This window comes from Mauremys mutica, chromosome 11 (assembly GCF_020497125.1).
Source record: "Mauremys mutica isolate MM-2020 ecotype Southern chromosome 11, ASM2049712v1, whole genome shotgun sequence".
Lineage (NCBI taxonomy): Eukaryota > Metazoa > Chordata > Testudines > Geoemydidae > Mauremys > Mauremys mutica.
Genome location: NC_059082.1, coordinates 9045869 through 9072759, shown reverse-complemented (window position 1 = coordinate 9072759; position 26891 = coordinate 9045869). Strand labels below are relative to the sequence as shown.

Sequence of the window (26891 nt, the reverse complement as noted above, 5' to 3'; positions counted from 1 at the left end):
GCAGGGCTGGGTGCACCCCAGCAGGGATCTCTACTGTGCACCGAGCTCCAGCTGCTAGTCCCAGCCGGGCTGGGGAGGGGCAGGATTTCCTCTTCCCCTGCACGGTTGCTCTTGGGGGGCGGGGGGAGGAGAAGAGATCAGAGGTTCCCGGAGGTGGGGATGTGTCTAATCTCCCCCGTGCTGCTGGGAGTGCCCCAGCCGGGGGCTCCTAGCTGCTAGTCCCGGCCGGGCTGGGGAGGGATAAGACCTTCCTCTTCCACTGCACAGCTGCTTTGGGAAGGGAGGCGAGGGAAAATCAGACCTGCCTCTGGCTATCTCCCCCAGCTGCAGGAAGCTCAGCTCTGGAGGCAGCAGAGAAGTGAGGGTGGCAATGCTGCAACCCCCATTAAAAGCTTTGCAACCCAAACGATCCCCTTTTGGGTTGGGACCCCCACGGTTACATCATCATGAAATTGCAAATATAAACATCTGAAAAGGTGAAACTGACAGATTTTAAAACTCTGGGGGCCATGAAATTGACCAAAATGGACTGTGAATTTCGTAGGGCCCTAGGTCATAAAATAGCATGGCAGCTACTGGTATTATTTTTCTGAACTGAGGTAGAGTTGGCATTTTCCAGGACAAACACGGTGAACCAGAAAATGCAGAGACCTAAAGGCTGCAATGAATGTGAGTGTACATAAGAGACCTGCACACAGAAAAGTCAGAACGCCAGTACATGTCAGTAAACAACCAGCTAACATGAGAAACAAAACTGCTCTGTGTGGCAATGCTCACCAAGAGCAGAATCTCCTTTCCACTGATTACTGCCATCTCTTCCCCATCTCCATCCCGCCCACTTTATTCCATTGCCATTTTCACCGGGCTATTGTCTAGTTTAAAGGCCTCGTCCTCATGGTGTTGACAATACTCTATCTCCACTGAAGTCAGCGGGAGACCAAGATGCTCAGCACCACACGGGATCAGGCCCTTAGACGGTTAATGCCATGGAACTGGGGGGTTATCTTTCTAAAATCACGCAGGGAACTATATGAATAATAATGCAAGCTTGTGTATTTCCTTTACCTTTGGCTCCCGTTGCGTATGAATCCAGAAGGGCACTCTGCCATGCACTCGTCATTGTGGATCACAAACTTCTCATAGTCACTTATCTCTGTGGCAGGGACTTTGGAACAGAAGTCTTTTGTAACGCAGCGCCAGCCTTCAAACTTGTAGGTGTTCGGTGGGCAGGTGGGTACGCAGATTCCTTCGTAGTAGTAGTTGCGACAGGCCACACAAGCCGTGTTGTTGTCGGGCACAGTGCAGCTCCCCAAGCACTCGGGATGGCAACATTCATTTTGGTCTGTGCAAGCCCGTTTGCCACAAGCGCTGGGGCACACTGCAAAGACAGAGCAAGGGAAGATTGAACAACTGGCATTTAAAAAATATAGCGAGATTATAAGCAGCAATATAAACACTCTGTGAGCGCATATCCCCTTGGGTCTAGAGCAACCCTTGAGAACTTTGACACTTGGGAGGCTGGCAAACTATATTTCATTTTCTCAACGTTTTCAAGTCGCTCGGAGAGATCTTTCTCCCAGATTTACATCAAAATATGAGCCAGTGGAGTAATGAGGAAAACCGTTGAAAGCAATGTCAACGTAAGGATAACAGAAACAACTGAGGACTGGAACCCATTTGATAACCCTGGTATTATGATTACATTTTTGAGTGCTGACTTATTGTCTTTGAGAGGGTTTTTTCATCTTTCCAATTTGTATTTCAAATTCATCTTTTATTGGCAACAAAAAAAGCTCCCTTTAAACAACTTAATTACATTCATACAATAATACACTGCTATACTGCAGCACACATGGCTAGGTTGACCCCACTGTAGCATCCTCATGTTGCTTATGTATGCAGAATTGGATTTAATAAAGTACAGATGCTGCTACACATATATGGTGGAATCATAGACTTATTATTTTCCCCCTGAAGAGAATACATTTCCACCCTATCCACAAATATCCGACTAGTAGGAAATAAATTTGTGAAAAGCACATTTATTTAAAAACTCATTAATCTGTAGGTGTGGGCACTGGGTTTGGAAAAAATGAACAGAAAACAGGATTTTCAAGAGACAGTCTTACTATTGTTACATCAAAAGAAGCAGCAGCATTTATATTTATGTAACAACAACATTTTGATTACAATGTTTTATGGCCTTTTAGCCAGGCTAGCTATATGCCAGAGGCTCTGTAAATAAACACAAGATAGGAAATCTGGTTTTCATTAGGTAACTGTTTTCCACTTTCTAACTTAGCTAAAAAATGGTATCAGTAACAGCAGCATAAAACAAAAGTTTCAGTAGGACTATAGTAGAGCCCAAGCAAATCAACACAAGAAACTTTAACTAAACGACACGACTAGAAAGCATACAACCAGAAACACAGCTAACATTGTAAGTGAACAAGGATGCAGCGTCCACCCAAGAATAGATATGGAGAAATTCCCGAGATGATGTACCAGATTCTACTCCATCCTATTTATTTCTCTTTTTTCCTCAAATCTGCTGCACATTCTGCTATGCTGTAAATTAAACTACAGTTTATTTAGAAAGAGAAAACTACATTCAACCAGTGCAGGACAGTTCAAAACTGTATTTTTTCCTAGAGCTTTGCACAAACTGCAAATTTTCAGTTTACAAATAAAGATCTTTTACCATATTGAAAAATGTCTGAACCCAACAGATGATCTCGCTCTTTAATTGTATGTACTCTGGGATAAAAGAGACGATGTTTTCCAACATATTTGTACAGAACCTACCACAATAGAGCCCAATCACAACTGGAGCCATTGGGCACAACTATAACAAACAACAATACAAAATAAAAAATTTGTTTTACAACCCCTCACACATTTCTTCAGGATTTAGACACTGTATGCCAAGCCTTGGCTATGAGGGAATATGTACTGTCAGCTTTAATGTACGGTTCTACCCTGAAAAGTTTATCTGTAATAGTGGCATTGTGGGATCCCATGTTTATACTCTCAATGGCCTCTGCATTAAATATGCTCAAGTTAACAGATTTTTTTCCCCCCTAATTGCCAGATGTAAACATTTAGCCTGGGATCTGAGGGCCAAGATGGGTTTTTTCTATTTCATGAATTAGCAGCAGTAATAACAATTCTTCAGGGAAAATTCTATCCTCACTTATTACCAGTGCAACCTCAGTCTTCAAGTTATGCCCTCTGTTTTCAATGGGTTTCCAAAGGAGAAACTAATGGGAACTTAGAAAACAATCTTGCTGTTGATGCTCAGCATCAGGCAGAGCTCTCACTTGCACAACAGCTCAGCAGTGCTAATAGGAACAAACATAGTAAGAATGTATTTTAGTTGCTACACAGGCAGGTAGGACTGAATACATACAGAAAGATGAGTCATTTTTACAGTCCCTTTTCAAAGTTTAAAAAAAAAAACAGACTTCAGTACAAACATCTCGGCAAAATGGTATTTATAATGAAATTGTTGATGGAGCCTCCCCTGCAGGGGACCTTATGGACACCACTATAATTAGAATAATAAAGCTGACTATGCATGTCTCAATGGAAGGTACTCCTTAAGATGTATTTCAATTCTGCCTAAATTACACTGTGAAAGGGAACTACGATTCTGTATATGTAATATTTCTGACTCCAGACCAAAATATATCCCAAGATAGATTCTTCTTAAAAGAAAGGACAGCGATGAAGAGATCATTATTGATAAATGATGCAAAACCTTTTAATACATCCAAATATGTATTTTCTGCAGGGAAGACAAATAAAATTACCTTACACTAAAAGGTAAAAAACAAGAAACGAAAAAAATTACTACTCACATACACTGACTGTAGACCAAGAATATACAGTAGAACCTCAGGGATATGAACCCCTCGGGAATGGAGGTTGTTCAGAACTCTGAAATGTTGGTAACTGAACAAAACGTTATGGTGGTTCTTTCAAAAGTTTACAACTGAACAGTGACTTAATGCAGCTTTGAAACTTTACTATGCAGTAGAAAAATGCTGCTTTCCCTTTTTAAAATAGTTTATATTTAACATAGCACTGCTCTGTATTTGCTTCCCCCCGCCCCTATCTCTGCTACTGCCGGTTCCAAACGAGGTGTGCGGTTAACTGGTCAGTTTGTAACTCTGGTGTTCGTAACTCTGAGGTTCTACTGTAACTTGAACAAGGACAAAAGCCTGTGGTTTCTGGAGTGGCGTAAATTCAACAGCCTTGTTAGAGAGTGCTGTAAACTGTGCCTCATTTTAATGTATATAAATATAAAGAGTGTTCAGGATTATTGAGGCAGTTCATGAAAAACCCCAGGCCATGTGGCTCATCAGCAGATGGATTGCCGTTCCGCGTGGGTGCCAAAACTTAGATTTAGTGTGTTAACTAGATTTCCAGTTCACAATCCCGCTAAGAAAAACGCCTCCATGACCAAAGTTCATCACTAGATTTATCAAAGCAGTGCCACATGATTTTTGTTCTTAATTGGACAGACATTTACAAAAAACAAAGGCTGCTGCATAAACAGTGCAGATAAATATAGTATAAAGAGGTCTAAATTATTTCACTCCAGGGGAAAGACCTTTTTCATTTCCTAAATTCTTCTGCCATTCATGAATAAACTAGCATATGAACAGCATTCCCCCCACATCTCATAGCTGATCCTCTGAACCTTACCAATGAAGGCGATAGCTGAAGCATGCAAAATCACACAAATTTACATGACAAAGATGTAAATGGTAACACAGGTATACAAATCTGTGTTATATTATTTTTAATCTGACAGTGTTTGTTAAAAATTTTTTTTTAAAAGCAACTAGTTTTTCAAACTTAAAATGACTGGGAAGAAAAACATAGTAAAATGTTAATTAAAATTGGAAGTTTTTAATATGAATCTGTCAGATGTCCAGAAAGCTACAATTCCATAACCAAGAGGACACCTTTGGCTAAAAGCCTATCCTAATTCAGTGGCGAAAAGAATGCAGCAATTAGAAACAAAAAATTACTACAATTGGGGGAAAAGAAGGAAAGGTATAGCATTCAATATTAATTGACAAGAGAATCTAAAGGCATCAGGAAAAAATCCATGGCTGGCAGGATGAAGGACAATTAAAAATGAGGGTGGGTTTTTTTTTGTTTGTGTTTTTTTTTAAAGTATATTAGGAACAAAAACTGTAGCAATGATATAGTCCCACTAGTAGCCGGAGACAGCATAACTGTTGTTAATGATACATAAAAGGCAGAGATATTCCATAAATATTTGCGTTTTGTCTTTGGAAAAAAAGGAGGAGGAAATGCTTCTATCACATGAGGATGAAGTGCTTTGCAGTCCATTAGTAACTAAGGAGAACATAAACAACATCTGCTAAAAATAAACACCGTTAAATAAGCAGTCCGGGACACTTGCACACAAGATTACTAAAAGAGTTGGCTAAGGAGAAGTCTGACCAGCTGATATTAATTTATAATAAATATTGGAATACCAGGGAAAGTAAAGATGATGGGAACAGGGTTAATGTTGTGCCAATATTTAAAAAGACCACCAGGAGGCTGGTTGAAATAAATAGTCTGAAATCAACAATGGGCAAAATAATGGAAAAGCTGATCCAGGATTCAATTGATAAGGAATTAAAGAATACGAGTATAATGACAGTCAAAATGATTTTATGGAAAACAGGCCTTGGCAAACAAACCTGATTTCATTCTTTGATGAGATTACAAGTTTAGTTGATAAATGTAACTGTGTAATATACTCATAAAAATTTAGGGGTCACGGTAGACAAACAAATGAACATGGCCTCCTAGTGTGCTGCTGTGGCAAAACAAGCTAGTTGGATCCTTAAATGTCTAAACAAGGGTAGCAAGTAGAAGTAAGGAGGTCATTTTACCTCTGTCTACAGCATTGGAGGGACCAATACTGTTTACAGTTCTGGTATCCATATTTTAAAAAGGGGATGTGGAAAAATTCAAGAGGGTACGAAAGAGTCACAAAAATTATCCGAGGTCTGGAGAAAATGACACAATGAGAGACAGAGCTCAATCTCTGCTGCGCTTATCAAGAAGAAGATGGAGTGATGATTTGATTGGAGTGAATAACTGCCTTCATGGGAAGGAAAATACTGGGCACTAAACGGTTCTTTAATCTAGCAGAGAAAGGCATAACATGAACCACTGGGCTGGAAGCTATAGCCAGACAAAATCAAATGAGGAATAAGGCACTAATTTTAACACTGATTAACCACTGGAACAAACTACCACGGGAAGTGGTGGATTCTCCGTCCCTTGATGTCTTCAGATCAAAACTGGATGACTTTCTGGAAGACATGCTGTAACCAAATACAAGTTACTAGGCTCAATGCAGAAGTAACTGGGTGAAATTTAATGGTCTGTGATATACAGGAGGTCAGACTAGATGTTCTAATGTTCCCTTCAGGCCTCTGTGAAGTACTTAAGTGATGCATTAATTTATTGTCAGCCACTTAATTGAGGTCCCTAGTGTCCAACCTCCTGTAATAGGTTTTGTTTTAAATCATGACACCTGTTAACAGCCAGCCGCCCTGCTCCTCCTTAACGCTGAAAAGACTTCTGCAACCAATATACCTGCTATGTGAATTGCTAAGCAGCCAGAACACTGCCCAAAATTGGAAAGCTTTGAAAGAGAGCACCAATCTACTCCCCCAAAAAGCCATTCAATGCAGAACTTTGGTATAGGACAAAACAGAAAGAATCACAGTAAATGTTTACTTCTCCGGGCCTTTCCCTTTCACTGAAAGAAATTTGATAGACAAGGCATTTCCAAGTTAACAAAATACATGAGTTTTTCTAAAATACTATCTAAATATTCTGATCACTATGCATACTACATGCAATGAACACCACTCAATTTAAAGTTACTTGTTCAGTGAACAACTTCTATTTACACCTATTGGGGAATTACTTTACAGAAAACCAAGAGAAGTTATAAAACATTCTGATTTGAGGATTCACCACTCCGAACCAACTTTCCCCCCTCCCAAAAAAAACCAAAGAAAATGAAAAAACCAGACAGATGCAAGGTTGGAAAATCCTCAAGACACACAGCTTAGCACACTACTCTTTTTAAAAAAAAAAAAAATTTAAGGCAGCTCCTTTTTGGATTGTTTAGCTTTTTAAAAGTAGCAGTAAGTTCTCCGACATCCAATATCTCAAGCTTTTTGAAGTGTACACTAAGCTAAAGCTCTCAGAGATCACTTTCTGCAAGTTCTGACATCATGGCTGTTTTACAGTTTGGACAGACTAAGTGTTCTTATCATTTCCAAGACGCCATGACTTCAGCACTGCTGAAATAGAGCAATCGGGTGAATAAACAGTCAGTCACAGGGAGTGAAAACGCAGCAAGTGGAGGAAGACTGCTTGGCAAATGCAGGCCCTAGCCTCTGCCAAGGCTGGCGTCATGCCAGCTGCACGCAGGACAGCAAAAGTTTGCCAAGTGTAGGATAAGTATTTTTTTAAAGATTCTTTCTCTCCTTGTAAAATGATATTCAATCCTTCCTTTCTTTTCTCTCTCTCTCCATCAAAGTATTGTTGCATAAAGAACAAGAACGTAGTATTGAACAGGGACTGAGGAGGAAAGAACATTTTATCCTAGGCAACCCTTGTAAAGATTAGCTGTCAAAATGTATCAATCAAGACAGGAAGCCAGGTAGTTTTTGAATGTTAATTCCTATAAATGACAGGGTTTAAAAAAAAAAGCATTAACTTTAGAGAGCATTTCAAAGAAAAACTGGCTTTTAAATGTAGCAAAGAGAGCACCCGGGAGATATTCTTGCCTTTTACCTGGTGTGGTGATAGCTAACGGGAGATGACAGGCATTACCCAGAAAACCCACTTCCAGTGATTCACAACCAGGGCTGAATCTCAAATCTAGCATGTAAATAAGTAGATATACTCATCATATACACACACAATAATATGTTCCAGCATAAAAACACTGGTACCACATCTCCAGAAAATGCAACGTTTTTGCTTTAAATAGCTATGCAAGATCATCATCTGGTTACAGCAACACACTTTTTGCCTTGTTACATTTTTTTCCCCTTCACTAAAGTAACTAAACCAGACACTTGTCTCAGGAAAAATCCACAGAAAGGGAAGTGTCACAACACCAGGCACCCATACGCTGAAGAGCTTCCTTTCCTTTCTGATAAGTAAGGCACAATTCGACACTCTCTGAAATTACCTGCCAAGGTCTATTTAAAGGTTTCTCTCAAAACCATGCTGTTGCTATGAATTATGAGCGATTACCTCCTCCCTCGTCAAATCCCCAGTTTGCATACAACCGTCTCCACTTGCAAAATATTTGGAAAGGTCCATACAAACTCTAGGCCAAGTAGTAAGATGAGGGCATTCAGTTTACAGCCTGTGAGTTATATTTGATTCAACTTCATTCCACTGAGAATCACATGTTTCTGTGTTTATGTTCTAGTTGTTACCAGCCTGATTTTATCCTACAAACCTTTCTAAGGATTTTCAAACTATTCTGAAGTTGTCCCAGGCAGCACTTTCCTCCTCCTGCACCAGTTCCAGTTCAGTATAATTACATCCAGTTGGCCTCTGTGCAAGGTTGTTTTGTCAGAGTTATAATGTGCCCTATGACTTGAATAAAGCTTATATATGCATGGAAACTTCCAGAATCCTCACAAATGATCAACCTGAGAGCAGAAGCCATCAGAAATAGGCACACATTCACATTCCCTTTAAAAATCAAACATTCAAAAAACAGTAAGCGTGCTGGAAAGTTGAACGCCCTTTATGGCCAACAGCAAAACCATATTAAAAATTATTTGGGTTGCCCCTGTAGCTTAATGGAAGTGCTCAGATGCCATTACAGATTCCAGTTTCTCTTTCCCTATATAAAAGAAGTGGAAGAGGAACTGGATATAGTGTTAAAAAATTTCTAGCATCTAGGGTGACCAGATAGCAAGTGTAAAAAATCGGGATGAGGGTGCGGGGGGGGGAGGGGTCTTATATAAGAAAAAGCCCCTAAAATTGGGACATTTGGTCACCCTACTAGCATCACTCAACAATGAGATTTTTTTCTTTAAAAAGAACTCCAGTTCTCCCTGTGACTACAAGTATGGCAGCCATGAATCGAGGCCAATGGTGTAGAGAGGAAATGCGCATTGCCTGGAATTCCATTCATTAGCTTGAACATGTTGCTGGAACTGCTGCAAAGATACATACACCACCCTGCACAATGTCACTCATAGTTATCCTAAATGATAGTATCTTCCCTTCCCCTCTCAGAGTAGTTTTTAGTAATAAGATAACTTCAAAGGGATGCAGTCATCAGATAATCATGCCTTTGAGTAATCAGAGGCTGTTTGCTATGGCCCCTAATCCCACAAAAGTACAAATGTCTCACAAAAACAATATCCTTCATCTTGCCTAAAAATAAAGGACTGTTAGCTCTGTAAAAAACACCAAGAGTCTCTCAATTAAACATCGATTTCCACTAGCGGAATGATTGTGATGGCTCTCTGTTAGCTTGCTTTTCTAACAGACTCTAGTTCCTCACCACAAACCCACATCAAATCTGCTATATGGGAAAGGCATCAGGCTTCCAAGCTACAGTAAGAAATGGCATGTGCCTGTTAATCCCATTTTATTTTGTCTGAGTGACCAGGGTATTCAGGCACACTAGCTGGCATAATAAACCTACCAACCCCTTGGGAATTCTGCAAGTGAGGCATTCAGAGTTGCTACAAAGTTCCAGGAGCAGTATGGCAACTCAGCTCATATTTACGAATTGAAACAAACTGAAATCTAAGTGATGAAAATAGCTGTTACGCGACAGTCCGAAGAAACCAGTATGTCACGCAGTTAGTTGCTCAACTTCCGCCCCCAATATGTTCTATCCAGTGAGCACCTTGGTACAAACAAGTCTTCTTAATGAAAACAGGCAGCATGAGTTGCACTCTCTTTCAAAACAGTCTATGTTGCCCAATAAGGCTCACGCTGGCATTGCTGTAGCTGGCATTTGGGAGGGGGGGGGGGAACTAGTCACTTCCCATGCCAGGACAAATCAGTACCCTACACAAAACAGAACCAAGGCACACAAGCAAGTACACACTGGGTTTCTTCGCCAATTCTACTCTATCTACAATACAGGGAAACAAGTTAGTTGGGAATGTTTTATGTCGATTGCTACACTGCTCTATAAGCATTTCCTCCACAAGGAAGAGTGAAATTTCCTACTGAAAAGGTGAGCCAGAAGAATAACCAAGACATCAGCATGGATGAAAACAGGACTTTGTACAAAGAGAAACAATACTCTTAACCTCAGGGAAAAGCTGCTCACAATTCCATTATTTAAAATCTACTAATAACCCTAAAGAAACATCTGAAACTCCAGAACTGACTCAAAATGGGAGGCTCACTCCCAGATACAATATAGACATGCCCCAACAAAGCAAGGGGGAAAAAAAAGACTACAGCAAAACAGCTCTAAACTGAACTAAACAAGCTGAAGGGTTCATGAGGAAAAAAGGATACCATCTAGTGGGATCCAAGTTGCAAGCAATATATGTGGGGTTCTACTTTTTTTAAGTAAAGATTTGTCTTATTTTCTTTCAAATGCTGCAGGTGGCAAGAGACACACTATTTCATGAATATATAGCAAGCGAACAGAATATAAATCATTCACTAGCTGGCAAAATCCCAGCTGGAGGGAAGTTACCATTCTCATTCCAGATTTATTTTAAAGGAGGCAGAGGGCTTTGATAACATTATCAAACTGACCTAAATTATGTAGATCTTTTGATGCTAGGAAGAAAAAAAAAGAAATGTTATATTGTAGAGAAAAGGTCACCAATTCTGAGACATTCTCTACTGCTTTCATTTCAGAGCATTCACGAACAAGAGTAAGATACGCTAATGGACTTAATCTTTATGGAACTAAGTGACATAAATGAAGTTTGATACAATTTAGAAAAAGTGAGATTTCCTCTGGGGGGAAAACCAGGAATAATGCCAACTACTGTATAAGTGAGAGAACTTTCAATAAAACTACAAGCGTATATACACCATGACGGTGTATATGCTACAAAGATTTTATTGTCATGCAACTGAGATAGCCACATTGATAACGAGTGATGAAGGCAGTCCTGTTCACTGGTGGGTGACGAGAACGAAGGACAATACAGAGTAGCAGAAAATAATAGTAGTCAAAGTTGTTTTAGGTCCCACTGACACAGCAACTTTTTTTTTTACTAGTGGAACGGCTGGTAAAAAGCATGCTTGATATCTCAGAGTTACCAAATAAGTTGTCTTCAAAGTGAGATGCAAGATGTAAGACCTAGAAAGAATATTAAGGAGAGAGAGTGAGTTTAGTTTTCTTAAATTTAATTATAAATTGCTACTGGTCTGTAAGGAGAGAAGTATATTTTCAGCTATCATCCATGTGATGCAGACGTAATGGATAAATAAACTGATGTGAGCTTTTACAACACTTAAGGAGAAAAGAATGTACCAAATGACATGGACATGTATAGAAAATATTTCCCCTTGACTGCAAGAAATGGGAAGAACGGTGACCATATATTATGGGAAACAGAAGGTTGGATTCTTGATATTCACGAAGAACGACATAAGAGTGGCCATACTGGGTCAGACTAATGGGCCACCTAGCCCTCTATCCTGTCTTTTGACAGTGGTCAGTGACAAATGCTTCAGAGGGAACCATCAGAACCGAGTAATTATCAAAATGAGCTGGGATTTTGTCCAATCCCAGCTTCTGGCAGTCACAGAAAGATAGAGCTATTTCTTGAATGAGTTGAGGAATAATTCTGTTCTCAATCTTGCTTCCATTATAAATATAGACAAAGAAGAAAATCACCCTGTGTTCACAAGACCTTCAAGCAAACTGAATATAACATGCTGATAGTTTCTTCATTCTTTTTTAATATAAATTCACTGGCATAGATGACAGAAGGAAGAGGAGGGAGAAAACTGTTTAAATTCCATCATCAGAATGAGTATGGTCTCACACACTAAATTGATGTGGACTGAACTGGTCCAGAAGGAGAAAGAACAATGCTGAATTTCCTCCTCAGACTTAATGCCAATTTCTAACGTTATGGTTCTTAACTATGACTGTTTGAGATGTTTAAGCAGGGTCTGTTTCTCCATCCTGCAAAGTTGTAAGAGAGACATCCTTGCTCCAGTCACACCGTCTGGAGTGCCTCAGTACCATGAGGGCAGACCTCAGGGCAGACACCCCAAACTGGTGGTATGTTCTATAACTAGATTTCAGCAACCCAGTATCAAATGTGAACTCCTGAATCACTATATCAGTCTTACCATAGAGTTATCCTGCCACCCAGGCAAGACGGACTTAGTGATACATTGTCACTTCCACCAAAAATCTCAAAATATTCAGGTTGCTTCCAGTCCCAAGAGACCAGTCACTTACCCTAGGTCAATTGGTGTTACATCAAAGACAACACCTATAGCCAATTCCGTAATAAACTAGAACAAAGACCTAAAAGTTATTTGCAGGTTAAAGCAAGCAAACATACACACCAATGAGCTGCCATCTAAATGCTAAGAGTGACAGAGTTGCAGTGATCTGCCAATTTGAAATGTCTTTCAGGGCAAACCCAGGGTTGACTCTGGGGATCTCTCGCTTCAATTTGGAGTCTCTGGCCCTGTGAGAGTTCAAACAGCAAAGAGATGAAAAATTCTCTTATAAAAAATAAAACATTTAGTCTTCCAGTCCACGAGATGAGCTCCTTTGCACATAGCACTTCCAAGGCTTGATAGGGCCATTCACCAATTCTTTGCATCGCAATGTTCCTTACCAGCCCCTTTAATCTAGGTATGCCTCCTGGGGGTGGGCGTGGGATCTAGAGGGGATGACAATTCCGGTTCCTGGGTTCATAAGTACAGAGCAAACATTTTCAAAGTTGCAAAGCAAAAATTACACATTTTCCTATAGCATTGAATACTGACATTGCAAGTGAGATTAATACATGCAGCAATTTACAAGCCTTTCATAGAGTCTAAACACTACATTTTTGATAAGACTAATTCCTATTTTGAACAAAACTAACATTCAGGTAAGCTGGTTTGGTTTCCAGCTATGAATTTATCAGTTCTTAGCTAATACCTATGGCATTGGCCAGAGCTGGCACTTGATTTACCAGCATCACAGAATCAAAAGAACAAGATGGCCAGAATGCCTATCATTTGGAACAGGGATTCCTATCTGCACATCCTGAACAAAGTTTTCAACCCTGATAAAAGACATTGAACTAAGAAAGCAAGTGTTTCTATTTGCATGCATCCTTTAGAGAATTCTGATAGATTCTCTCCCACTCCCAATATCTCCCACTGAAAAGAGCATTAATGATTATACTGGTGTTTGTTCAGATCTTTAATTTCTCTCCAGTGTTCTCTGATGTACATGGCTTTTAGACCCAAGAAAAGGTAGTTTTGGCTAAGATTATTCAGTACATTATCATTTGCAGGCAATTTGGCTAATAAATGAAAGCTTTCCAAAAAAGCAGCTCAAATTGTATTGTGAACCTTAATTTTCTTAGAGAATGAGGATTCTAGATTTAAGGAATTGGTTTGGATTCTGGTATCCCGTCTTGAATGTTTCCCACAAAAGAGTTCTGATTCTGGTTCTGAGTGGCATGTGAAATCTGTAAGCAATACATACTTATCCCACTCCAACAGCACAAAATACTTCAAGGGAAAAAGAAGAAGTCATTTGAGATCCCTTTTATCTCCAGCATTCCAAAAAGGTATTACACTAGGGCGGGTAGAAAAATTTCTGTCAAAACTGTTTTGACGAAAAATTGGGTTATGGACAAAATTAAGCTTTTCACAAAAGAGGCTGCTTTCCAAGAAAAATTTCAATATTTTCTCAAAAATATTGAAGTAGTGTTATTAAAAACACTGTCTCACTGCCTCATGGGAATTGTAATTTGGGTACCTTATGCACCTATTCTTTTTTGGGATGGGAACTCAGGTGACTACATCTCCCATAATGCACCATGGTAAGGGATCTTATGGCAAGCCTCCCTCCCCCTATCACAAGGGGAGAAACTGATGTATCATGACAAATTTAGCCTGGCCAGAAAGCCCAGTCCAAAGAGGAGAATGGGCATATAAAGCACCCAAACTACAACTCCCATGATGCACTATGGTGTTATTATGAATCAAAATATTTCAGTTTATGATATTTCACCAAAATATAAACATTTCTCTGTGGATTTTTTTTTGACAAAAATGAAAAAAGTTTGTCAATTTTTCCACAGTAAAAATCTTACTTTTCAACTAGTTCTAATTACCACCTCAAAACTGGAGCTGCCTCTGATGGGTGTGGGGGAGCACTTAATCTTTTCGCTGCTGACCCAGTCTATCACCCTGAAGGAATGGCCTTTGCTGAAACAGAGGTCAAAATAATGGAAGACTAGGAAAGTTAAGGAGAAGATGTGGTGGGAATACAAGCAAGATAGTCCTCAACTTGTCCCCTGACCTAACCACTAGATAACATTGCCTCATTCAGGGGCTATATTTAGACAACTGTATCTGTAGAAATTTCTTCTCTATATAGGATAAAAGCACTGCAGATCTTCTGCAACGCTGACTACACAATTAAATATAATGAGGAAGGATGCCACCTTTTTCTATTGTCACCACCCAGAAAACGCAAGTGTGTATAATGTAGTCACACTAAATATAACACAAAAACTACATATGCACGCACACATGTGCGCACACACACCCCCCCTTGGGTATATATTGCATCTTACTACGTAGATCCACATACATATGGTTTTGAGGAAATGAAGAGGGGAAAAAACATTTCTACTGTGATTTTAAAACCATACCATTCTTTCTGGCTTCCTAAATCCCTTCCTGTTTTGAGGATTCACCACCAGATTAGGGAGAGCCAGACAGAATTTTTGATGGCAAATGAAGGACAGTTGTGCTGTATCTGACAGGAAATCTACTCTGCAGCACAGCTAATGCAGCAACGCTCACTGGCTGCTGTGAGGCCAGCAAAGGCATCAGATGGTGTTTACAAAAGAAAAGAAATAGGAATTTGTATTTTGAAAGTCGTTACTTACATTTAAAAAAACCAAAAAACATTTTCCTGTGTTTTCAAGCAAGAGCTTCATGCTTGTCTTTTTCCATCCAATATCTTTTTTGTTATATCAAGTCGCACTGACATAAACGTACAAAAATACAGTTCCGTATACCATCCATGGCAGATACTTACATGGATGGTCTCAAAAAAGAATATTCTTTTCACATACTAAAAAAATTATACAGAGTTATTTTAAATTCAGAACTGTTTGTATATTCCTTATAAGTTTATAAAACTCTCACTGTCCTTCCATGACTAACGAAAGTGGAATTGAGAGAGTATTCTATATTTATAACTCGTCTGGTTGCTCATGCTTATGGCCCTATTTCCACTCACTGTTACTGTACACAGAGCTATGTGAGGTATTGTGGGTTCCCAAACTTCACTGATTTCCTAACAAGGCAGGCCTGTGTCCCGGAGGAACAAACTGGGGGCTGTTTCGTCCAAGTGGAGTTCAAATTCAGAGGGAGAGGCCCTGAGTTTTGTGGTTTTGGCAGCTCCTCTTAAAACTGGTATTAGAGACCATTTCTGGGCAATTACATGCCTAACTGGTGTTGGACTATGTATCAATGCTACTGATACATCATCTACAGTACAGACACATTTACAACCCAACACTGTACAGCTGTTGCTACACACTTCACCTTTTCATATTTATTTTAGCAGAGCAGCTTCAATGCTTCATCAAGCAGATTTCTCAGTAAGTGAAATTTAACAAACACCAAAGCACTGGGTAAAACCAAAAGTCGCTGTAAAAGAGTATGAAAGATTCACAGGCCTTTCACAAAACAACACAACGTATGTGGCCCTCATCACCATAGCATCTGGGCTCCTCACAGTTTATGAATTTTAAACCCTCCACCTACCCCTGTAAGGTAGGGAAGCATTATCCTCATTTTACAGATGAAAAACTAAGGAACAGGGAAGATTAAGTGACTTGCCCAAAGTCACACGGAAAGTCTGTGGCTGAGCTGGGAAGTGAATTCACATCTTGAGTCCCAGCATATTGTTCTATCCATTAGATCAGTGGTTCAAAACCTTTTTTCATATGTGGACCTCTAGAAAATTTCAAATGGCGGTTCGGACCCTTTGGAAATCTATTGTCTGTATATATAGTTGAATTCTGTTCAGACAGTTCTCAGTCTAAGACTTTCACGAACCCCTTAGACATAGTTCACAGACCACAGGATGAGAACCACCGCATAAGACCATGTTTCCTACTAGTCGAAAGCTAAAGGAATTGTGTAGTTATCAATGTTGTAATAATCCCTTCCTCCTTTTATTACTCCTGGGGAAATTCTGTAATTCTGCACTTGCGCAGTAGCAATGTCCACTGCAGAATAATTGATTCTGATGGGGAGGTAAAGGAAAGCTGCAAATACATCTTTTGCTCACCAGGGGCTGATGTGGCGCTGGAAGAGAAGGCCCCTTCTCACCGGGTGGTGTAGCCAGCAATGGAGAGAGAGGGGGCAGAGGCTGCCATCCTCACAGCACCCAGTCCCCAGGGCCAGGCGAGGACGACAGATTGGGGCCCCCGAGGCTGCTGTGGGGGGGGTCACACAGACTGGGGTTCAGAAGGGCTAGTGGGGGGGGGCAGACTGCAGTGGGGGAGCAGGAGCTAGTGGCGTGAAAACATTGAGCCAGGGGCTGAATGGGAGTGGGGGTCTGCGTTCCCTGTAAGCTGCACGGTTGGGCGGCCGCCCAGAAGAGATTCAAGCACCACGCAGTTGACTGGCAGAGCCGGGCACATCCAGCAGCATGTGTTCAGGTGCCCCTCCCCCCTGCTACTTTGGACCCTCTTGCTCGCTGTGCAGAGTGGGGGTGGGGGTGGGAAGGGTGCTGAGGTCAGAGTGTCCCCCTCCTCCATACCTCTGTACCCCATCTCCACAGAGCAGGGTAGAAGGGATAGGACGTGCAGCAGCTCTGAACAAAGCTTCGGGGGAGGGAGTGTCTTAAAGAGACAGTGCACAGTCTCTCAGAGACTTCCCCAGCAGCCAGCACACACGATCTCTCTCTCTCTCTCACACACACACACACACTATCCCCCCAACCCCATCTCTGCAGCACAGGGGAGGGGGACATGGTTCAGAAGGAGGAGAGCTTTCAGTGAGTGCCTTAAAGAGACAGCGCACGGCAGCTCAGAAACTTCCCCAGCAGTCGGCACACACACAGTCTCTGTACGTCTGTCTCTCTCTCTCACACACACACACACACACACACACACACACACTTACTTGTTACTTCTTCGTACTTTCTGCAATGCACATATTCTCTGTCATTTTATTCTTTCAATGTGTGTTACTTTAGTGTTTTGACTGGTCTATGCATTTCATAATTATTTCTCTCTTACACTTAAATTTAATTTTTTGAGTAGTGAGTTCTAAAATGCCTATCTTGTCTTGGTTGGCGTAATTATCCCTATTGGTAACTTTTGTAAAAATACATATTACATTTACGTTTTTTATTTCTACTGGTGGTGCACATCCGCACAGTACCTTGGTGCACATAAAATTTATTCTGCACATGGGTGGAAAAAAATAGAGGGAACATTGGTGGGGGTGCAGGGACACATGCAGATAGGGGCAGCTATGCCTGGCTGAATGGGGAGTGACAGGTGCAGGGACACTCGAGGACAGCAGCAGATGTACCTGACTGAATGGGAGAGGGTAGAGGTTAGCCAATCCCTCCTCCCTCCCCCCAAAAACCTGCTCCATACTTCTCCCACCCACACCCAACAACCCTCCAGGTTCACTCCCAGGCTCCTTCCCAGAAATTATTTCCCTCTCCCTCAACTCCTCCATTACTCAACTCCCCCAGGCTTTTGCACTGCTTCTGAGGGGTGCAGGAAATAGATTTCTGCATTGTAGTTTAAACAAATTATTAGTTAAAGTTCAATATCAGGGGTCGGCAACCTTTGGCACGCAGCTCGCCAGGGTGAGCCCCCGGGCGGGCCGGGCCCGTTTGTTTACCTGCCACGTCCGCAGGTTCAGCCGATCTCGGCTGGTCGCTCCAGGCCAATGGGGGTGGCAGGAAGTGGCGCATGCCGAGGGATATGCTGGCTGCCACTTCCCGCCATCCCCATTGGCCTGGGATGGCGAACCGCGGCCAGTGGGAGCCGGGATTGGCCGAACCTGTGGACGCGGCAGGTAAACAAACCAGCCCGGCCCATCAGGGTGCTTACCCTGGCGAGCCACGTGACAAAGGTTGCCGTCCCCTGTTCTATAATAATATGCCTAGTAACTAATCTATTTGTCTAAAAACATTTCCTGAAACTTTTTTGTCGTCTGTATTGTTACAGACACCAGCTGAGAGGTATTTTGAAATAAATTTCCAAAATAATTGAAACTGGTGTGATTATATTGTGGTTTTTTGACAAATAAAATATGCAGAATGTTGCAGAATTTTAAAATATTGTGCGCAGAATTTCCCCAGGAGTATTTTAAGATGCAGATATACAAAGGAATTCCACTACTGCTTCCTCTAGCCACTATATAACTCCTTAAAATGGTCTAATCTTACAGGAGGATCCTACTATGGACCCCATAATGAGATAAAGCATCACTCACACCAAGGACTAGCATTTCTATTCTGCTGCAGTAAGTGACAAAACTAGAACAACTATTTTAACCAGGTTTCCAAGGCCAATATAAAGTCACCCTGAAACAGTGTGACAACTAGATTGCACTGTCATATTGGGATGAAATGGCAATTCAGTGGCGATCACCTCTCCAACATGAAATGGAAAACAAGGAGAGGAATGGCAAACATTTTTCTTTTTCTAAACCACAGTCTGGCATTCCAGCCTTGACATGAGGACTAAGGCAATTTCCACAAAAAGCCCACAATGTAAAGCAGTCTATTTGCACACCAGTTAAAATGATTTTATTTAGGAGTCAACAAGTTTTACATATCATGAGAACTGTAAGTTCTGGATGCTTAAGGCAGAGTCTAAATGTCCCTACCCAGTAATAGAAATTATGATCAGCAAAGTAACAAAGATGTTAAAACAAGAAATGCATTGTCTACACAAATCATGGAGCAAGTTTCCCTTAGTAAACATAAAATCTTCCTTCAGATGCCTTATCCCAAAGTCATAAAACATATATATTGAATGTTTTAGAACTCCTTTCAAAAAATTAAAAAAAATAAAAAGATGTAGAGCAATATAGGTGGATTTGGATACTAAGCCGAAGCAACTGCTGTCTTCAAAGTTCAGCAGAGCATCCTAAAGCATTGCCTTTAAAACACAAGCTGTTAGAAGTGTTGCTGTGAATTGGCATAAAGCATCCCCCTTGGTTTGTTTGTGTTTTACATGCACTCAGAACAAGTACCAGCAAGTGACAGAAAATCAGATCATGTTTTGCAAACAATTATAACATCCCGAAACAAAGGGCAAGGACTGAAGTCATCATTTGTTAATTGCTGCCATGGTCATACTCTTCTATACTGCTTGTAAATTCAATTCTCATCATGAAGACACAAAATGGAAACACCCAGCTCATCTTCCCTTTCATCCTAGGATTAGGGTCATTGCTCCAGGTATACAATCATACTTCAGATTTTCTATGTACACAGAAGCAGGATGTTTTACCATTTTGTTCCAGTGCGAGGTTGTATGTGTTTTGTTTTGTTTTTTTAAATTGTGTTTTCGTTAACAACAAAGCTGCCAAGGTAACAAGCTTCTCTCATGCGTCATGTGCTCATAAGAAAAAATTAGTCCTTTCCACCATTTACACAATAAAGTTACTGGCTTAATTCTGTTTTCCATCGCTTTGCACGGCTGTATACAAGACAAACTTTTTAAAAGCTATTGAAGAAGTCACCTCCCATTCAGCAAGAAGAAAACCACCTAAAATTATCCCAGGGGCTCAAGTGCTATTCATTTTGAGAGAACTAATAAAACGTATTTGGAAGCATTTTCCCTTCTATCCAAACAAGGGAGGAAGGAATTGTTAAAAAGTTTCTGATGAGTTGAGCACAGCAAGATGTAGCATCTCTTTTTAAAATCGTGAAGTAATAGATTCCCGGGGGGGGGAAACTCACGCGTACTGTATAATATTTTTAAACAATCTGTGCTGTAAAACTCCAAGCATTGGGACTTTTAACTCCAGACAAGCTTACCAATTTCACCTACATACATCCAGATTTTTGGTTTTTTAAAATTGACATTTTGGTGAACATGTCTCACGTTTAGCAGAGGTAAGGGGTATCAAGGATGGGGGAAGAGTTTCATCTCAACTACATAGAAAGATATCACCAAAGTATGAAACCAGCAGTCACAATCAGCACAGGCTGCATGCAGGGTTCGTACATGGCTTTGTTTACCCAAGAAATTGCTAAACTTACAGGAAACCTACAAACACCTACACAGCTGAAACTAGGTGACTTGTTTTTGGAAGCAAGTCGGTCTAGTCTATACAGGGCTAGCTATGTCACAAGATAGTGTAATACCACCACACAGCACAGGAGGCCTGTGGAGATTTTCACCATTAAAATCCCATTTTTCCCTTCCAAGGCTCGTAACAGGGAAGATGCTGCTCAGTGTAACAAATTGAACTGTGAATTCCTGGATCGATAGAGGCCTTGTGTCCATATACCACACAGGTCCCTTGATTAAGTAGAATGAGTTTAAAAAACAACGATTAGCTAAAGCGGTACAAATACCTGGCTGGACAAATCGGTTTAAAACTCACACCTCTGCCGAAGTACAAATGTGTGTGTAAACCAGGGCTGAACTTTGGTAGAAGAGTAATGAAGAGAAAAGGGTTGAATTCTTTGCAAGACCCTCTTTGCTAGTAGGGCATCAACAACAACAAAAAGTCAGAAAAAGAGGAAATATTCCAAGATCATCCCCTCTCTGGAACGACAACACACACCCAAAGCTACAAGCATTAAACTGGATGGGAATAAGATAGCTGATTTTGCCTGTAGTCAAATATAGCAAAGTATCATTTAAATTGCAAATTACATAGCAACAGATTTCTGCACAAAGTTCAAGGGCTTTCTTTTTAAGCAGTTTGTTTTTATAAATTAGAGATGACATTTCAGAGGAGGAGGGGTAATAGCTGCTATCCTCAATACATATTCAGCTCAAATACCTCCCAGATTAGTTTGATGCATTTTGTCTACACACCAGAGAAAAATGGGGTTGTTAAATGATGACCAAAAAAACCAAAAAGACAAAAAAAACCCCACCCATCTTTTATGAGAAGGTCCCCAAAGAAGTAGGGTTCATTGGTGCCACGTCATTGGAGGAGGATTAACTGTTCCAAAAGAATCTCAGAACTGGCTGTCTCACCCTTCTGCTTTCCACCCCCACCCACCCCAATCTTCCCCTCTGCACAAGGGGAACTTTTAATCCATTGACAGTTTTACTGTGAAGCTCTTTTAAACCGATGTTTCCTCCTTCAAAACTTCTGTTCCTTTCTTTTCATTTTTAAGAACACGCTCTTGCTAGTATCAGCCTCCTGGCCCTGACTCCTCCAAATTAAACTTCATGAAGGCTTAAAGCCGGGAAAATATATACTTTGCATGTATACAGTGCCTTTTAATCAGCAGTTCTCAAAATGCTTTCTAAAGCATTAAATCTAAACAAGTGGGAATTTTTATGCCCATTTTGAAATGCGAAATTAAGGCAACAAGAGGATCAGTTATCCAAGGTTACCCATAATCAGTGACAGAGCTGGGAATAGAAGAGCTGGATTGTCTTGATATCCAATCCCCTGTTATTACCTGACACTCCTGCTTCCCCCAAAATACATTTGATATAAAAAATGTTTTTGTGGCTCCTCCTCCTTAAGAGCCAAATTACAGCCCATTGTGTAGTATTACTGAATACTACTCAGGGGACCCGTGGGTCTGAATACTTACTTACCCAGCTGGCAGTACATACATGTCAAAACAGGGCAAAGCAAAAGCCAGATATTTAAAAATGAGTTTTAAAAAGTAGGCTGGTTTGGGTGGGGATGTATGTCTGAGTGTCAGTGGTTCTTACCAGCAACTGCAGATGAACAGACTCATTAAGACTTCAAGAATGTATAAAAATCAATCCCCTGAAACTTAAAATCAACCAGATCCAATCTCAGGAAGGCAGCTGTGATAAAGAACACATTCTGTTAAAACCCCATTGTGATGAAGATTATTCCAATTTTAAAAGATACCTCCCCACCCCCCAATCCATCCTCCAAAGTATATATTGCTCCCACTAGACAGTCATACTGTTTATTCCTTTGCAGGCTTTTCTTTGGCGATCATCACAGTACCTGAGTCACTCTCAAACGTTGGTGAATTAATCTTCGGCATTCCCAAGAGGTGGGGATGTAGTATCAACATTTCTCCGATGAGGTAACAGACACACAGCTGTAAAGTGACTTGCCCAAGGTCACATAGCAGCTGTGGCAGAACTGGGAACAGAACCCAGATCTCTGGAGACTCAGTGGAGGGTCCTCTTCTCAAGACCATCCCTTTCTCCCAGGGGCCATCAAAAAAGGACATGGTTTAGAAACTGGTGCTTAGAGAACAAGCAGGTCACTGTGCTGTTCAGTCGTAAAGTACTTCTGAGGCAGAGAAAACATTTTAAAAAGCATAGACGCTCTTGGTGCAATAGATAACAAAACATTCAAAAGGCTCAACACAAGAAAAACCCGGCACTGACAACTCAAGACTGAATTTCTTTTAAATGTAGTAATTCAAAATAGGAACCTCTACCACCCAGCATGCTAAAGTTCAAAAATCACCTCCTCCGTCTCTCCCCATTCTCCAGACCCTGCACTGGCTCCAAATTCCCCCCATCAGATCAAATTCAAACTCACCCTCATTTCCAGGATTCTCCTTTTCATTCACTACACGCTGCCAGATCTACCACCTTCCACATCCCTTAATTCCTGCCTCCAACAAGCACCCCCAACCTTTTCCCAGACTGCCCTACTGGCCTGGATTCTCTCTCTCTGCAACTTCAAACCCTTCCTTGCCATGAACCCTCAAAAAACAAAACAAAGATCTGCTAAATTATTCCCTATAAACCATGGGGGGAAAAAAATCAAGGAATTAACATGAGCATGCCATCTTTGGGAGGAGTTCTATAATCTCTCAATCCAAATCTTTGCTATTTTCTCCCCTTCCCCCACCCCACACTCAGCGGTCCCCAAACTTTTTGTCCCCCCTCCCGGAATCTGTCTGTGCCCCCCCTGCTCCCTCCACAGAGCCACAGTCAGGAGCTGGGCTGCCAGGGGCCAAGGCCACAACTTGGGCCGCGGTCAGGAGAGGAGCTGCTGTTGGAGCTGGGGCTGAGGACGGGGCCAGAGCAGATCTGGGGGCAGAGCAGGGCTGGGTGCCGCTTCCTCCCCGCTCACCACAGGGGCTGGCCTGGGCCCCGCCACGCATCCCCAAATGTTCCTCTGTGCCTCCCCCCTCCCCCAGCAGGGGACACACCACAGTCTGGGGACCACTGCTTTGGCTGTACAATATAGTAATGTCCATTTACATTGCAAGCTACGGGGGGGATAGGGAATGATTTTATTCTGTTTCTATGAAGTACCCAGACCAGTTTGGGGGTGATTCATTCATACTATTATATATAAATAGAAATACACACACACACAAATTATATATATATATATATAATAAATAAGAACAGAGTACCATTACATTATTAATAGTAGCAGTCCGGATAAACAGCATGGATGCAGAATTCAGACAAGCTCTCATCTGGCTTCTGTACTTTTAGGTTGTGGTTAATTTGATAAAATAGCACTACTGACATTCAGCAACAGGTTCCAAAACACTACAAAACAGATTCCAATGGATGAAGTTGCATCAAAGACAAAGGCTACAAGTGAAATTTATTTAGGAGAAAAGTATGATCTCATGATCCATGGTATGTCCCACCGAGGAAGTACAGAATATGGTCTCTCACAGATGGTAATGCATTCAAATTTTCAATGTCCACGTAAGTAAATCAACAGGCTCAACACAAGAGAAATCTAGTAGTGATTAAACTTGAAACAAAACGCTTTTGAAATATAATAATTCAAAATAAAAGGTAAACAGAACGTTCCAATGAACAATCTACCATCCAGTGTGCTAGGCTTTCACTGAGAAACCAAACATCGAAAACTTCTATCAAAAGTCAGTTTTCTTAAAAAGTCTATATTTGTTAAGTATGAAAATTTTACAGAACGAATCCTTTGAAATCCAGAGTATGTACACTATTCTATGTGCATCAAAAATTTCTCTATATCACACTCAAGACTAACATTACTGAGATGCATATTAGTTTATTTCATCCCGAACTGAAAATCAGATGCAGTTTAGTCAGCTCTGTCTGCTTACACAAACTTCGGTATAGAGTCAACAACCCATGTCTATTCCAGGCAAAATAACTTAATGGTGTGCATACACCCCCAACCCTCCCCTTTTTTATAGTATGAACAAGACACAGGTTGTGTTTAAGTCTAGACCAAACGGAAAAATTTCAATATGGAAATATAATAAGTGTTTCATTGTTCCAGTCACTGTTCACTCCTACATGCTAACAACAACAACAACTGATGGCAACTGACAGAGGAGTTCCAAAGGGATACTGTTGCTGCTTTTGTACTCCTGCGCACTGAACACTGAAGGTCTGAGAGACCACATGACAGTTGTTTATGAGTCTGGAGTGAAGTCACATGACATCTCCTCCTCCTCCTCCCTTCATACACACACAGGCTCACTGCCTCACCAACACAAACAGCACTGACCTGCTTACCATGACCTGGCAGAAAGAGACAGTCTTGGCACATCTTTCAGGGTGCCTTGAGAGGATTTTGAGGCACCAAACACAAACAGGGTACCAGATCTTAATAGAAATCTCTTATTTAAAACTCTGCACACATATTCCATTCTATTAAACATGTGTAATTATAATTTTAAAAGGAAGATCAGTATTTGGAATTTTAAAACATGACTATCAATTTGAGATTTAATCGGTTTACATCTAGAACAATCAGAGTAAAATGCTTTTGCCTACACAAAGTCACTCATTTAAGATAAGGCAGAAATATAGCAGATATGTAATTTTAAAAACATATACATGCAGTTTAACAAATTTGAAAAAGCCTCCTAACACATCTCCAGCACTATTCCTTATGTATAGATTTCCTTTTATAAAAATCCATATAGGGTTATTTCGAGCTATTTAAGGCCCCCCCCCTTACATATGGAACCTCTTCTCTGAACTGTAAAGCCACTTTTTATTTATTGTAGCCTCACCCTTCTTGCTATGTTGCTTATCATATTAGATTGCCAACTTTTGAGGATAGTGACGTGACTTTCTGTGGACTTGCACAAACCCTAGCATGTGGTGGCACTACTTGGACACAACAACAACTATAAGTACAGGTAAAGTGATTTCATTTCTTAACACACTGGTTCTTTATGCTAACAATTCAGAAACACAGACACAAATTGCATAGAGGGTAGGGGTATGTCTAAACTACAGAGACTACACCGACATAGCTACATTGCTGTTGCTGTGCTTGCATAAATCAGGAGTGTAGATAGAGTCTAAACTGGGTTTTTACATCGGTGTGGGAACATCACCTCCTTAAATGAAGGCAGCTATGTTGACAGAAGCATTCCTCCATCGAGGTAGCTATGTCTACATGTGGGTCAGGTTGGCAGAGCTAACTTAGGGGTGTAATTTTTTTCACATCCTTGACCCATGAAGATAAGCCAATATAATTTTCATGCGTAGCCCAAGCCTTAATAGGGTCAGTTTTAACCCACTGTTTTCACTTCGCTGTCAGTGAACTCTCTCTCTCTCTCTCTCTCACACACACACACACACACACACACACACACACACACCCTCTTCACAGGCGCATACAACCTTCATGGGCACTAATTTTATAGCTTTCAGAGAAAAACACAAAGCAATGATACTTACTTGTAGGTAGGAAGGTAGGTAGGGGTGTGTGTGTGTATGTATGTATGTATCACATACATACATACTTGTGTGTGCGCGTGTGTGTATCATTACTTTGTTTTTCTCTGAAAGCTATAAAGTTAGTGCCCGTGAAAGTTGTGTAGTATGCCATTTTTATCATAATAAAAGCTCTCAGCAATGTGCGCACGTGCTGCAACAGTAACCAAGGAATAAAAATGTCCTGTTTCTGTTATGGAAAAAGGAAAACATGCTGAATTAAACAAAGACAGATGTACAATTGTACATCATACACACTGAGGCAAGGGATTTTACCACAAGGGGTATACACTTGATCTCATCCTCCCATTTTGTGTATTTAAGAAAAAAGGTGGTGTAATGGGTTTCTATTCAGAGTGCTCTAAATTAAAATCTGAGGCACAGTTATTAAAAACTGTTCTGATCTGTAAAAATAATTAAATGCCAAACGGTATTGCTGGTTTTGGTGTCTGTTTTAATCAATATTCTACAAACAAAACAAACCCCTAAAGTATTCCACGCGAAGATAAATGTTTTCCATAAATTAAATGCTTTTAGACTTTCACCTTCATAATCCATTCAACACATACTCCGTTCCAATTCCAAAAGGTTATACTCTAGCCAACATTTGTGTTTCATATTCATAAAATTCTCGATAAGGGCATAGCAGCAAGTCCCATAAGCAACCCTGAACTGTCTCAAACACAGGACTCAACCATAACAAAAGAATTCCGTGGTATTTTCTATATTTTAAACTATGCTATTGTTACAGGCATT

At 40.7% G+C, this 26891-nt stretch overlaps 1 protein-coding gene across 4 annotated transcripts in view; it reads right to left on the bottom strand.

Moving 5' to 3' along the window:
• IGF1R (insulin like growth factor 1 receptor) overlaps positions 1 to 26891 on the bottom strand; it is a 266306-nt gene that overhangs the window by 62361 nt on the left and 177054 nt on the right. For all 4 annotated transcript variants that reach the window (XM_044979704.1, XM_044979705.1, XM_044979706.1 and 1 more), the window contains one exon: positions 1066 to 1378. In XM_044979704.1, the coding sequence (XP_044835639.1) occupies positions 1066 to 1378 (313 nt within the window). The remainder of the gene's footprint in view (positions 1 to 1065; positions 1379 to 26891) is intronic.